Below are 12,716 nucleotides of genomic sequence, written 5' to 3'. Positions count from 1 at the left end.
TTTTTCACTCTCGATTAATTTTTTAATGATTCAAATTGATACATGATTCATTCACATCGTTCCATTCCATCGGGAAATATTGTCGATTGGAGACAATTTTTTATGGTCACTGAAGGAGGCAAACCATTCATCTAAATCTCGCAATAATCTGCGAAAAATCTTATTCATTAATCTATTATTATTGAATTAATCCCATTATGTGTAGATCGCTGGAGAACAACGAAAACGTTCCAACCGTTCAAACGAGTTGGAAAGTGCTCTCTCTCCTTCTTCTCTATTTTCTTTCTCACTCGCACTCGTTAAGTCTGGCGGAGGACGGGCACGTGCCAACGCGACGGAGACGAAAATGAGTGGGAGCGANGATATTCCTTTCTCAGTCAGGGGGGGAATAAATATATATAATCGAACATTACTATAGTAAGAAAAAACAAAATCTGCACAATTATTCAATAGAATCACTGGAAAACTATAGTTTTCCACCGACAGTGCTGGGATTTTCTATGAATTTTTTGACCTACGTGTCAATAATAAATATGTCGAGAAAAAGGAAAAGACTTTTAGATCATTAGATTCTGCATTCATTATACTATTGACCATAATATGTTCGATTTTACATTCCTGACAATTATTACAAAATGCGAGGAGCTACCGTATTGAGAACCCCTTTCCGGTTATCGACAAATTTATGCTCGGGCCCTACCATACCAACAGTTCCGTACGCTCCATCGTAGTCCATGCGCCACCGCTACGAATTTTGCTGTTGAACACTTTACATTGGCCCTGCTCATCTCCCCTATATAATCTCTGGTTGAACACTTTATATTGGCCCTGCTCATCTACCCTATAATCTGTGATTGGAACTCGGAAAATCTGGCCTCACGCCCATACTTTGAGGAATTGACCAATAGGGTTGCGATTTTCAATTCACGGAGATCGCCCATATTTGAATTTCGGAGCATTCGCGGGCGTTGAGGAAGGTTAGAGTTGTGTTGAGACCTGACACGCCTTGAGCAGTGTGTTATTACTTGAACTATGTCGATTCATCTGGAGATCAAAAAGGAACACACAGAGATGAAGGAAGACACTGTGCTGCAGTCTATTCCTTGCAAAATTTATGGGGACACACCTGCCAATGTTTCGGCGTTCTTCACATCATATATTAAAAAAACTGATGATAAACGTGAGTATTTTTGTAGGTTAAAAGGATTCATAGAATGTTGATTATTTTTATAAATTAGCAGGTTTCGAATTGAACGGAGTTCATGGTTGGATTCTTGGCTTCTGATTGAATTAATAAATTTATGGAAAATATATCCAGTTAATTTTTTTGTTGAGATATGGAATATGGAAATTTAGAAAAAATATTCCATTTCTGGAATTTCAATTTCTGTTTCCAATTTTTAGAATATACGATTTCCATATGAAATGATTTGAGCGTTATACATTTTTGTGTTGAGTACCCACAACAAAAATAAATTTTTGTTGTCGGTATTAAATGATGGAATCAGGCATGAAAATATTGAATATAAAATCAACTTTTTTAAAAATTCTCTTAAAATGCTGTTGTTTTTGTTTCCAAATGGAAGCTTTGTAATCGTCCGATTTTCACATTCTCTAATTTTCATTGGAAATGATATAGAATGGTCTGAACGCAAAAATACGAAGTTTGGCGAGCATGTCTGTATGTGAATATGTCCACCGCCACCTTCCCGATGGTCAATATTTAGAAAATTGAGTAATTAAGTGGCTAAAATAATTTTAAAAAATTTGAAATTCTGTCAGATTATAGGTCTTAATGAGGACTAACTCTGTGCACCATTTCAGCCCGATCGGTCAAGTAGTTTTTGAGAGAAAGCCATTCGTTTTTAAATCGTTTTTCACGAATATCTTTAAAATTATTGGACCGATTTAGATTTTTTTCTTTCAAAATATTCGTCTCGATGTCCTCTACCTAGACCAACAAAAACATATATATCCGTCCATACAAAGTTTTTGAGATATTTCCCCTTTCTTGTTTTTTCATTAAAATCCTTGTACGCGCGCTAACGTGTACAAAAATCGAGATATCAACTTGAAATTTGGACAGAATCTTCCTCCTGTAATAATAAAGGTTCGTATCGAAGACGGGCTCAGTCGCACCAGTAGTTTCGGAGATATTCAACTTTTTCTGAAAATCTATTATGTTGAATATCTTTATGGCACGCCGTGCAATAAGTTGAGTTTATTGCACGCTGCGCTTCGCGCAACGTGCTTCAAACTCGACTTCTGCACGATGTGGCATAAAATAGTATAGACCACTCGGGCATAAACTTCGTTTTCAACGAATGTGAATACAGACCTCGCCTTCGGCTCGGCCTGTAAACTTCACATTCGTCGAAAACGAAATTTGTGTCCTTGTACTCTAATGTACTATTAAAACTTCGCAAACGATTCCACTTATTTTTTCTGTCAAAATATTCGTCTTGATGTCCTATACCGAGATCCTCCAATACTTCTAATTTTTATTTTATATTTTAGTTATGGATTTTTTTTAGATTATTCGCATTATTCTATCATTTCACGAAGAATGAATCTTTAATTTTTAGTTATAAATCTCTTGAAAAATTACATTTATCGATTCGTGTAAATTTTTTTCTTCTCGTATACCCTTTCGGGTCTTTTACGATTTGTTCCCTTCCCATCCTCCAACCCCCTGTACCGCATTCGCCGAAGGACAAGGGAAAAACTCATTTGAGGGAAAAACCTGCCCAGGTACAGTCGTCTTTTGTGAGATTCCCGCTCGACAATGAAACCGGGAGATTTGGAGTGTCACAAATGTTGCCCCCTCCCCCCCCGGGAATCCAACTCGTGGCTCCCGTATGCCAATCCCACACTCTAACCACACAGCCAGCGCCATCGGTTTTATCGATTCATGTATATAATTGATATATTTTTATTGTATACTAAGGGACTACGCCCCCTGCCCGCTCCGCTCGCCAACCCCCATATGACTTACATATGACCCGCACGTCACCTCCATATAGCCCCATATGACCCCCATGACTGTTTTTTGGACCCTTATAATGCTTAGTTTCTGACTCTTAATTTTGGGGTCTTAATTGTGAGTACTAAATTTTTATTACCAGAAATCGATTTTGATCTTTATAATATAGAGAGTCTCCAAATCCCTTCGTCAAGTCGGGTGAAGCTATTGAAACAAAAAAAAAAGAATTCTCTCCCTCGATTTTTACTAAAAACCTACAATAAGTCGGTGATTTTATTTTATTTTTTCTAGAAGAAAACTGGAAATGAACAGAAATATGAACAAATATTAATTGAATATACTAGCATAATATGTAAAATAACTATTAAAAGTATTATAATTTATTAACGAAGCCTAATGAATGATTTATAATTGGATTTCTAGTAAAAAAAAACCCAAAATTTGTCAATTTGTTAATGTTAATGTTTCAGATTTTTCAGATTTTTAAAACACTTTCTGACGACTAAAAAACATGACATTAGAAAGAGATGATTTTTGTGCGATAAAACTAGCAGGAATGCAAATAATAATCTGAAAATTGAATGCAGACATAGTTTATCATAATAAACGACAGAAAAAATTGGCGATTCAAAATTCGTTGGGGGCATTTTCACCATACTTATTCTGCTAGATCTTTTCGATAAAAACTTTCTATGTACAGTTTTTGGCAAAATTGGAGAAAAAAGTATAATTTTTTTACACGTGACGTCATAAGATAATTGAATATTTGTAAGGAATTAACAATTTATCTACTTTACCAATGTTATCTCTATGAAAATTCCAATCTGATTTCCTCCTCCTTCCTAGATTACGATGCTTCATTCAGAGGACACCCTCTCCACGGCAAAGTCATATCAGTTCCAGAAGGATACAAAGGATTGATTCTCTACGAGCAGAAAAAACCTGCTAATCCTAAAGAAGCTAGGAAATTCGTATCCACTGGAGGTTTTTCGAAGTTTACATATTGGAATTTCGATAAATTACCTTCTAAGAATGATGCTATAGTTTTAGCCTTGGATTGGATTGATATTGCTGAAGCAGTAAGAGTCAATAACCCATTACGAATCAGATAGAATTATCCTCAATTCGGATTCAATAGAATAATTTTGCTATTTTTTCATTCTTTCAGGTCCACGCGCCCGAAGAGAAAAGTTGATGAACAATCATATGTTAAATCAAAATAATTCCTGAGATACTCCATGAAGTTTGAAATGATATTTTCGTAATTCAATATTACCATTTTTTCATGAAGAAGCCACAATATTTAAAACTATTATGATATACATCTTCTTGCTAATAAAGCCACGATACTTTTATAATAATCTGAGCAACTATTTCAATATAAAGTAAATTAGAAGAAAAGCCATTATAACTGATGGGGCCTCTATACTATAGGAAATAGAGTCTATAGGATATATTCCATACAGACATTTTTGTCTATCGTTCCAGGAAGTTGTTTACGATAAATGTCTTCCTACTTGTATGAAATAATTCAATAGAAAAAAATTAGCCCTTTCTCCAAGAAATTTTATTAAAACGTTATAAGAATTCCATTAGAGTTCGTGTAAAATTTCATCAAATAATTCTATTTTTTTTGCGCCAATTCTATTGGAGATTATGTAACTTTTTCCAAAAGAATATGGGTGCGTTTCGCAATCGAGGTAGTCGCAGTAACAGTACTGCAACCCTATTCAATTTTGCTTGACTGCAGTTACGGTAGTTAATTCCGAAACGCACTCTATGTGATATGGAAAAAAATTCGACTGGGTCGTTGGTTGCTCGCTTCACATGCTCCCATTGAGGGTTGGTTGAAATGGGTGACACCCATCACGGGTCAAATCGATAACTTCCCCAACATTTTCCATTTTTCTGTTTATTAGAAAGAACAAGTGGGAAATTGCTTTGGTAGAGCAATTCCACGTTAAATCCGAAATGAAAACAAGCAGGGGTTCGAGCCTATCCGACAGAAGGCATGCGACCGCTACTTTTTTTCTTATTAGTCTATCTCTTCCTTTTATTTCTACCAATTCCATTGATAGTAAGGTTCCGAATGGATCCGTATCAATTTCCTGTTCCTAAGACAGGCACACATACGCAACTACATTAATTCTGTTTTGATGAAACTAGATATTTACTTTTTCGATAATATGGATTTTTATAAAAAATTGAATATCTCCAAAACCACTTGACCGATTGCGCCCATCCGAAATATGAACCTTTAATATTATGGGAGTTACAATCATACCACATTTCAACTTGGCATCCCCATTTTTCCTCAAGTTATCGAGTGTTCAAGACTGAAAAAAAAAAGAAAAACGAGAATATCTCTGAATCTTTCTATGGACAGGTATACATATTTTGATTGCTCTAGATAGTGGCCACCGAGACAAGTATTTTGAAAAAAAAATTGAAATCTGTCCAGTAGTTCATGAGATATTTGATGAAATATATTTCCCCAAAAGGTTGAATATCTTCAAGAACCGCTCGGCCGATTGCACCCATCTATAATACCAACCTTTTATATTATAAACGCTAGAAGTATACTAAAATTTCAACTCGCTATGTACATTTTTTATCAAGTTACGATGTAAACAAGATTTTTTATGAAAAAAACGGAAAAACGGCAATATCTTCAAATTTTGTCTAAACGAGTATATGTATTTCAATTGATCTAAATAGAAGCCATCGAGCCGAGTATTTAAAAAAAAAATTGAAATCGGTGGAGTACATGTTGAGATATAGAAGAAAAACGAAATTTAAAGAAGTTGTTATATCTCAGGAACTACTGGACCGATTGGGCTGAAACTTTGCCAAAGTAAAGCTTAATCATAGCTACCATGAGCCAAAATTTCATAATTTGATCGACAAATAATTGATCATCAAAAACCCAAGTTAACACAAATATACATGACCTTAAAAACATCATTTCTTCACGTTTCATAACATTCTAGACCATTTGCCATCAAATTTAGACAATCGAAAAATCGCTCAAATACAAGGCTTCCTTTCGGAAGCAAAAAAAAAAGAAGCAATTCGATCTTAATTAGAACAAAAAAACCTTGACAAGATACCACTCCTAGGAACGTTTTACCCCTGAATCGTGTTATCCTCGAAGTGTCCAATTCTTGAAACGAAAGCGTAGAATCATCCCATCAGCAAACAAGAAGTCGTTTTTTTCAAAAGTCAGGGTACTGACACGGATTTTGAGTGAACAACTGGCGAAAAACAAAAATTTCTCGCGAAATTCATATGAAAAGGTATGAAAATTCCAATTGATTGAGATAAAAGATCTCGAGACAGCTATTTCAAGAAAAAATTGAAATCGGTTAAGTAGCTTGTGAGATATTTCAACAATAACGATTTACATACAAACTTGAATATCAGCTAAACTCATCATAATCACCCAATTTAGGTGACATTAGGTGACAATTTGGTTGACGTCTCTAGTCATCCAGATGCGAGAATCATCAATATAATGACGATGTGACTTTTTTTGGAAAATAAATTTTTTAGATAAATTGGTTTATACTAGGCTGTACTTAATGGATCAAAATTTTATATAGAAGTGTGACTCGATAATACTAACGAGTAGCCAAAATTCGGAGTATTTATTCCAACTTTTACGTGAATTCTGGAACGTCAAATTCGCTTTTACATGAAAAAACAAGTCGATATTTTTAATCAATCCGGTATTGAAGATGTTAGTAAACTGAGTAAAATGCGATTCACTAAACCACCAATGATGTCGAAGGAAGAAACACTTGATATGATGAATACTCTCAATGTTTTACAAAAACAAATTGTAATGCACATTCTAAAATGCTTCAAAAGCGATGATTTACCCCTTAGAATATTCATTAGTGGCTCTGCTGGTGTTGGCAAAACGAGAGTAATTCATGCCATCTACCAAGTTTTGTCTGCGTATTTCGATAAAATGCCCGGAGAAAAAAATGATCTACCACAAATTTTGCTGTGTGCATTTAGTGGAAAAGCCACACACTTAATCGGTGGACTGACATTGCGTATAGCATTTGCATTACCAGTCACAGAATTTACTGGACAAATGCTTGGATTCGCCGCAGATATAGTCAATTCAATACGTTGTAATCGGGTCCAATTGAAGTTATTGATTATCGATGAAATATCCATGGTTGGATCGACTATGCTATCACGTGTAGACACACGGTTACGACAAATCATTGGTAAAAATATTAGTTTTGAAGGAATTTCTGTAGTTTTTTTGGGAGATTTACATCAGTTACCCCCAGTGAAAGATCAGTTGCTATATTCACAATCAAAACATGTAAGATTGAGTGCACTGGCAGGTCCGGTGCTCTGGCAAGAATTCCATTTTTTCGAACTAACCGAAGTATTGAGACAGAAAGACGATCTGCCTTTTATTCATACTCTTAACAACTTTGCTGTAGGAATGATGACGGATGAAGATATAAATTTGATCAGAAGTAGAGAAGTTGCAGAAGATGAGGTCCCTGCCGATGCTATCAGATTATATTATGGAAATATTCATGTTGATAGATACAATAAATTAAAAATTGATACGTATCCCGGAGAGTGTTGTGCAGCTATCGCCGATGACGAAGTTATAGGGAACGCATCAGAATTTTTTTTTTAAAAGTACTTAAATCACTCCGGAATAATGATACTCAAAAGAAGGAACTGAAAATGCTTGTATATAAAATCAAATTGAAAATTGGGATTCATTACATGGTGACATCAAATATAAACATTATAAATGGTCTGGTAAATGGCTCATGTGGAACATTAGAGCACAACATTTTTTTCAAATACTCAACAACCAAAAAAATTATGGATAAATTGTCATGACCCAAAAATTGGTGTTCAACAGAGGCAACCATTCCTCAATTACATGTCAGAAAATAATATCGATCATCGTTTGACACCTATCACAACAATGGATTTAGTGATCAATGGTAGTAAAAATAACAGATATCAAATTTTACGAAGACAGTTCCCAATCGTTCCTGCAGAAGCCATGACCATCCACAAGAGCCAAGGGCAAACATATAACGAAGTTTGCGTCGATTTTGGGTACAGTTTTCGGTCATTAACTAGAGCATTACTTTATGTAGCTCTCAGCAGAGTACGTAGTCTGAATGATCTTTATATTCTAGGCAGGTTCCATCCACCTGTAAAACCTCCAACTGATGATCCATTCACGCTTGAATACATAAGATTAAGAAAAAACCATTTGCAACTGTCGTATGTGAACTTAATCGACACGACAGATGTCAAGTTTATTTATCAAAACATTCGATCTTTTCATAAAAACGTACGACACATCCAATCCGATCCATGGTATCGGCAGGCTGATTGTCTCATTCTTTCTGAATCATTTACCAAACGCGAAGATCCTATTGTACTTGAAAATTTCACTTTAATATTCAGAACTGACTCAGATACCAGGGTACATTCTCAAGGTATTTTCGTATTCATAAAAAATGACACATATTCAATATTCCACATTGAAACATGTACAATTGAAAGGTGAACGTGGATCTCATTTAGATTTAATCCTTTTCAAATGCAATGATGTGGAAATCATAACCGGCTATAAATCGCCTCCGTTTAGTAACTCATCATTTCTCAATAATTTAACTAATCTTTTCCAATTATCAAACTCAAGTACCCGACGAATCCTCATTGGGGACTTCAATAATGATATATTTCATTCAGATAATTATTTCGAAAAATATTTGAATAGAGATGATTTCAAACGTAGGATACCACAATTGACATCAACAACAGATTTTCATACTCAAATCGATATTATATTTGTCAGCAATGTGATGCACCATCTTTGTGGGGTTTATGAAACATACTTTTCAGACCATAACCCCATTGTTATCGGACTCTATGGCGTAAATGATGAAACGAATGTGATTAATCAGCAACATGATAATCAAACCAACTCATCTAAAATTAAAATGACCACTGAAAAATCACTGACGAATCTAACCGATCAAAAAATACCAAGTCAACCCAGGATTGTTTCAGACGTAATCCTTTCACCGAAGAAAAAACTCAGAAGGATCACATGTGATACATGTCATGAAAACGACCAAAAAGCAATTAGTAATACGAAAATACAAAGAAATGGTAATATTACTGGAATTATCACGCGTGGAAATGATTTATTTCATTTACATCATACTTGTGGCTTTGACAGAATTAGCCAAATCTCTGTATTACATGCAACTTTTCTAACAATTTCCTTCAAAACTTCACAATGTGAAATAGAAGCGCACACACGAGTTCATCAATCCGTACTATTTCACGAACACCTTTTCATTGAATGCCCTTCAGATCATAATTTGCTTGTGCCACTGAATGTTTTCTCAAAAATTTTGGATGTGAGCTGTTCAAGATATTCTCTCGCTGGGATACTCAATTTCAAAAACCCGACAATTATCACTCCTACAACAATTGGCCATTACAACGCCTATGTGGTCGAACAAAACGAATGGAGCAAAATTGTTGATTTACATCATGAAAAAATTACTGGATTCGATAACACAGAAAATATTTGTCCACATCTATGCGTTTATATCAGAGTTCATGACTGATAGAGGAGCATTCAAATATTACGTCACGCTATTACGGGGGGAGGGGGTTCTGCATTTCGTGATGGTTGTGACAAGGGGGGGGGGCATTGCTCAGGTTGTGATGTCATACCATAATTTTGCTGTCTATTTTTCATTGAAAAATCAGAAATGCATTCTTTCCTCATCCATCTTTGCTTCTTAGGAGAATAACAGCGCACATTAACATAGAAGGAAAGCTAGAAATCGGCGGTTCATCATGCATATCTCTCAAATTTGATAAAGAGGAGCAAAGACACTGTTGTGTGATGGCAGTTATTCCAAATATGCATTCTGTGCGGAATGCTGATGAACATCGGAAGGAACTTTTGGCAATGATATAGAATATTAAATGTGATGATGGACATGCAGAATTAATCGACGAAGCGTTCATTGATCAACAACATCTCCCCGTACCGAATTTTTCTAAAGTCGCTCTTCGATGAAAATTCATTCAAGTTGCCCATGAGAATGATCATTTTGCATCAAATTAAATAAAAAATTGACCCTTCACGTGATCCTTTGTATTTTTTCTTCTTGTTCTTTGACTACGCAAAAAAATGAAAACGAAATCATTCTCTACATGATGTGGGGAGGGGGTGTGGTGGATTTTATGACGTAATTTTCATTATTTTTTTTAAATTTATTTATTTACTCTGCCTTACAGGGTGGTCCTCCCTATGACAGAGGGGGGTTGCCAATAAAAATAGAGAATATATAATACATAGTGTGTATACAAAATTAACGTATTCGATAACTGAAAAAGAGTGAAATAAAAGAAAAATAGATATGAATTGCCCTCAAGAAAAGAATATACATTTCATAGTGAGCCGGACGCTGCTTAGAGCAAAATTAAAGCTAAATTATATACATAATTGATAGAGGCGAAATAGAAATCAAAAATCATTGATAGGAACAATAGGAAGGGATTGCAAGTATTTTGTGATTAACTGGTCAGGTTTCGCGAGGGCCCTGAATTTTTTCTCCAAAATGTCATCCCTAATTCTCAGCACATTTAACACAAACAGAAATAAGGCTTTAGTATCAGCTTTCAGTGGACTCGAAAGGAATAAAAGAAAGTCGTTGGCATTCAGCCCAGATAATCGCGGAAGCATGAATTTATTTCTCGGTTGACAGTAGGCGGGGCAAGTTTGTAATAAATGTTGAATAGATTCAGGGACATTCAGGTCGCAAGCATGACATACACTAAAGGGGTCGATTTTATAAACATTACCATCGATGATAATTCGACAGTTGTAAGGATTTGCTAACCGAATTTGTGCTTTGACTCGAATCAGGCCCAAAGGGCACCTTGAACGGAGATATGGACTACCCCAGGAGGCTAGGGACTGGGGAAAGGGGACTTTGTGAGACAAATTATTCCACTCATCTAGATCTTTCTCACTACAAATGAGTACTGGCTAGGTTCATTAGGGTCAGCCACTAAAAGGGTCAGAATGGTCAGACAGTAAAAAGGTGAGAAGAGTAAGAAACTCTGACGGTCACAAGAGTCAGAGGCAATAAGGGTTAGCAACCCTAAGGTCAAACGTCTTAGAAGTTCGAAGCATCACAGGTCTGATGAAATTGTTCCATCATAATAATTTGAGACTTAATGCTATACCTCCTCATAATGCCAATACTCAAATGGATTTCTAATGACCCTCATGTCTAATACAGAAAATGTACTGCTCAAAAAACATTTAGCCCTCAACACATTGGGTCGCTACAGCGGGCCCCACTTTTCTCTACTTCGTAGTAGAGAGCGTGTTCGAAACACTCAATACACCCAACCTTCAGAACAGCTAAGCTCCCAAAAAAAAAAATGAACTCCAAGACATGTAGATTAAACTCTTGAAATGTCTGCAGACATGACCTTCAAGTCCTCTGAACTCATAATGTATGGGCCTCTAGGGACATGTAAAATTCTATACATCCAAGTCCCAAACGTCTGACCAGAGATTATCTCTGGTCTGACATAGGAAGGGCCTAACTCACAGAATGTAAATCCTTCAAATGTCTAATCGACCCGCAGAAAACACGAACCTTGAAGCTTTTAAACAATACAAACCTCCAGGCCTAAGAACATTCGACCCTCGTTACAACACTTTTCACCATTAAATAATAAAACGTGAAATTGATTTATTAATTGGGGAGAGCGGGGTAAAATGGATCGTTTTATGATCTTGTCTAATCCAAATATATTTGACTGAAAATGAAGGGATTAGGATGGCGTGTGTGACGTTTGGTTCCACCCGCCTTCCTCCTCTAGATTTTTGTATACTTATTGTAGACTTATCCAGTACCAGACATCAACGTACTTCATTTTATTGAAGAAAGAAATGGATTGGATTTGGGTGACATCACGAACACAAACTTAAATTTTGAAAGAGAAAATCAACCCTCAAAACATATGGCCCCGTGGAGCTGATGAAGCATGAAAACCTCTCAATCTCAACACATTCAATCCTTGAAGCGTATGAGTCTCAAGACATTCAATTATTAAAAAGTCATATGTGTAGTTGATTTACCAATATATTCTTCCACAGGCTAACCCAGCAGTGAAAATGAATGTATATTTTGTCTTGCTGAAGAAGAACACCTGAGTGTTGGATAACACGAGCATAAGCGATGGGTTTAGGAACGTTAAACTTACCCTCAGAACATCTTGCCCATTGAAGCTCAATGAACTATAGAAACCCCTGATCCTTTGAAAAGTTTAGATATTTATCTGCATCATAACTATGATAGTATTTTATTGACTATTGAAGAAATATAATACAAAAAAACTGAAAAACCGAAACAAAATAGATGACAATACTTATGAAGTCATCCTGATGCAAAAATCGTCAATGAAATGACCGTGTGTCATTTTCTTTGAAAAACGATTTTTAGATGAATTCCTCTATGCCATGATGTATTGAATTAATCAGCCTGAAATTTCATACACAATTACAAATCAATAGTACCAACTAGTAGTCGAAATTTCAGATTTGTATTCCGACTTTTGCGTGTGTTATGGCACTTGACATTAAGTCTCTGATGAAAAAATTAGAAAAACGCAAATATCTCAAAAA

At 35.6% G+C, this 12,716-nt stretch overlaps 1 protein-coding gene across 1 annotated transcript; it reads left to right on the top strand.

Moving 5' to 3' along the window:
• The first annotated feature begins 875 nt into the window (after positions 1–875).
• LOC107045844 (ribonuclease H2 subunit C) lies at positions 876–4,344 on the top strand. Its single transcript, XM_015268237.1, has 3 exons — positions 876–1,180; positions 3,830–4,062; positions 4,152–4,344. The coding sequence occupies exons 1-3, from the start codon at positions 1,033–1,035 to the stop codon at positions 4,176–4,178; spliced, it is 408 nt and encodes a 135-aa protein (XP_015123723.1). The 5' UTR covers positions 876–1,032; the 3' UTR covers positions 4,179–4,344.
• Positions 4,345–12,716: the final 8,372 nt, after the last annotated feature.

This window comes from Diachasma alloeum, unplaced genomic scaffold, assembly GCF_001412515.2.
Source record: "Diachasma alloeum isolate Michigan unplaced genomic scaffold, Dall2.0 Dall_scaffold_01090, whole genome shotgun sequence".
Classification (NCBI taxonomy): domain Eukaryota; kingdom Metazoa; phylum Arthropoda; class Insecta; order Hymenoptera; family Braconidae; genus Diachasma; species Diachasma alloeum.
Note: the sequence above shows the minus strand (reverse complement) of the source record. Positions and strands in the feature narration are given on the sequence as shown.

Bases quoted from the DNA above. Each gene is read 5' to 3' on its own strand.
- LOC107045844 (XM_015268237.1), top strand. From the start codon at position 1,033: ATGTCGATTCATCTGGAGATCAAAAAGGAACACACAGAGATGAAGGAA. The intron at 1,181-3,829 runs GTGAGTATTTTT...CCTCCTTCCTAG, and splicing joins TAAAAAAACTGATGATAAAC to ATTACGATGCTTCATTCAGA. The intron at 4,063-4,151 runs GTAAGAGTCAAT...TCATTCTTTCAG, and splicing joins GGATTGATATTGCTGAAGCA to GTCCACGCGCCCGAAGAGAA.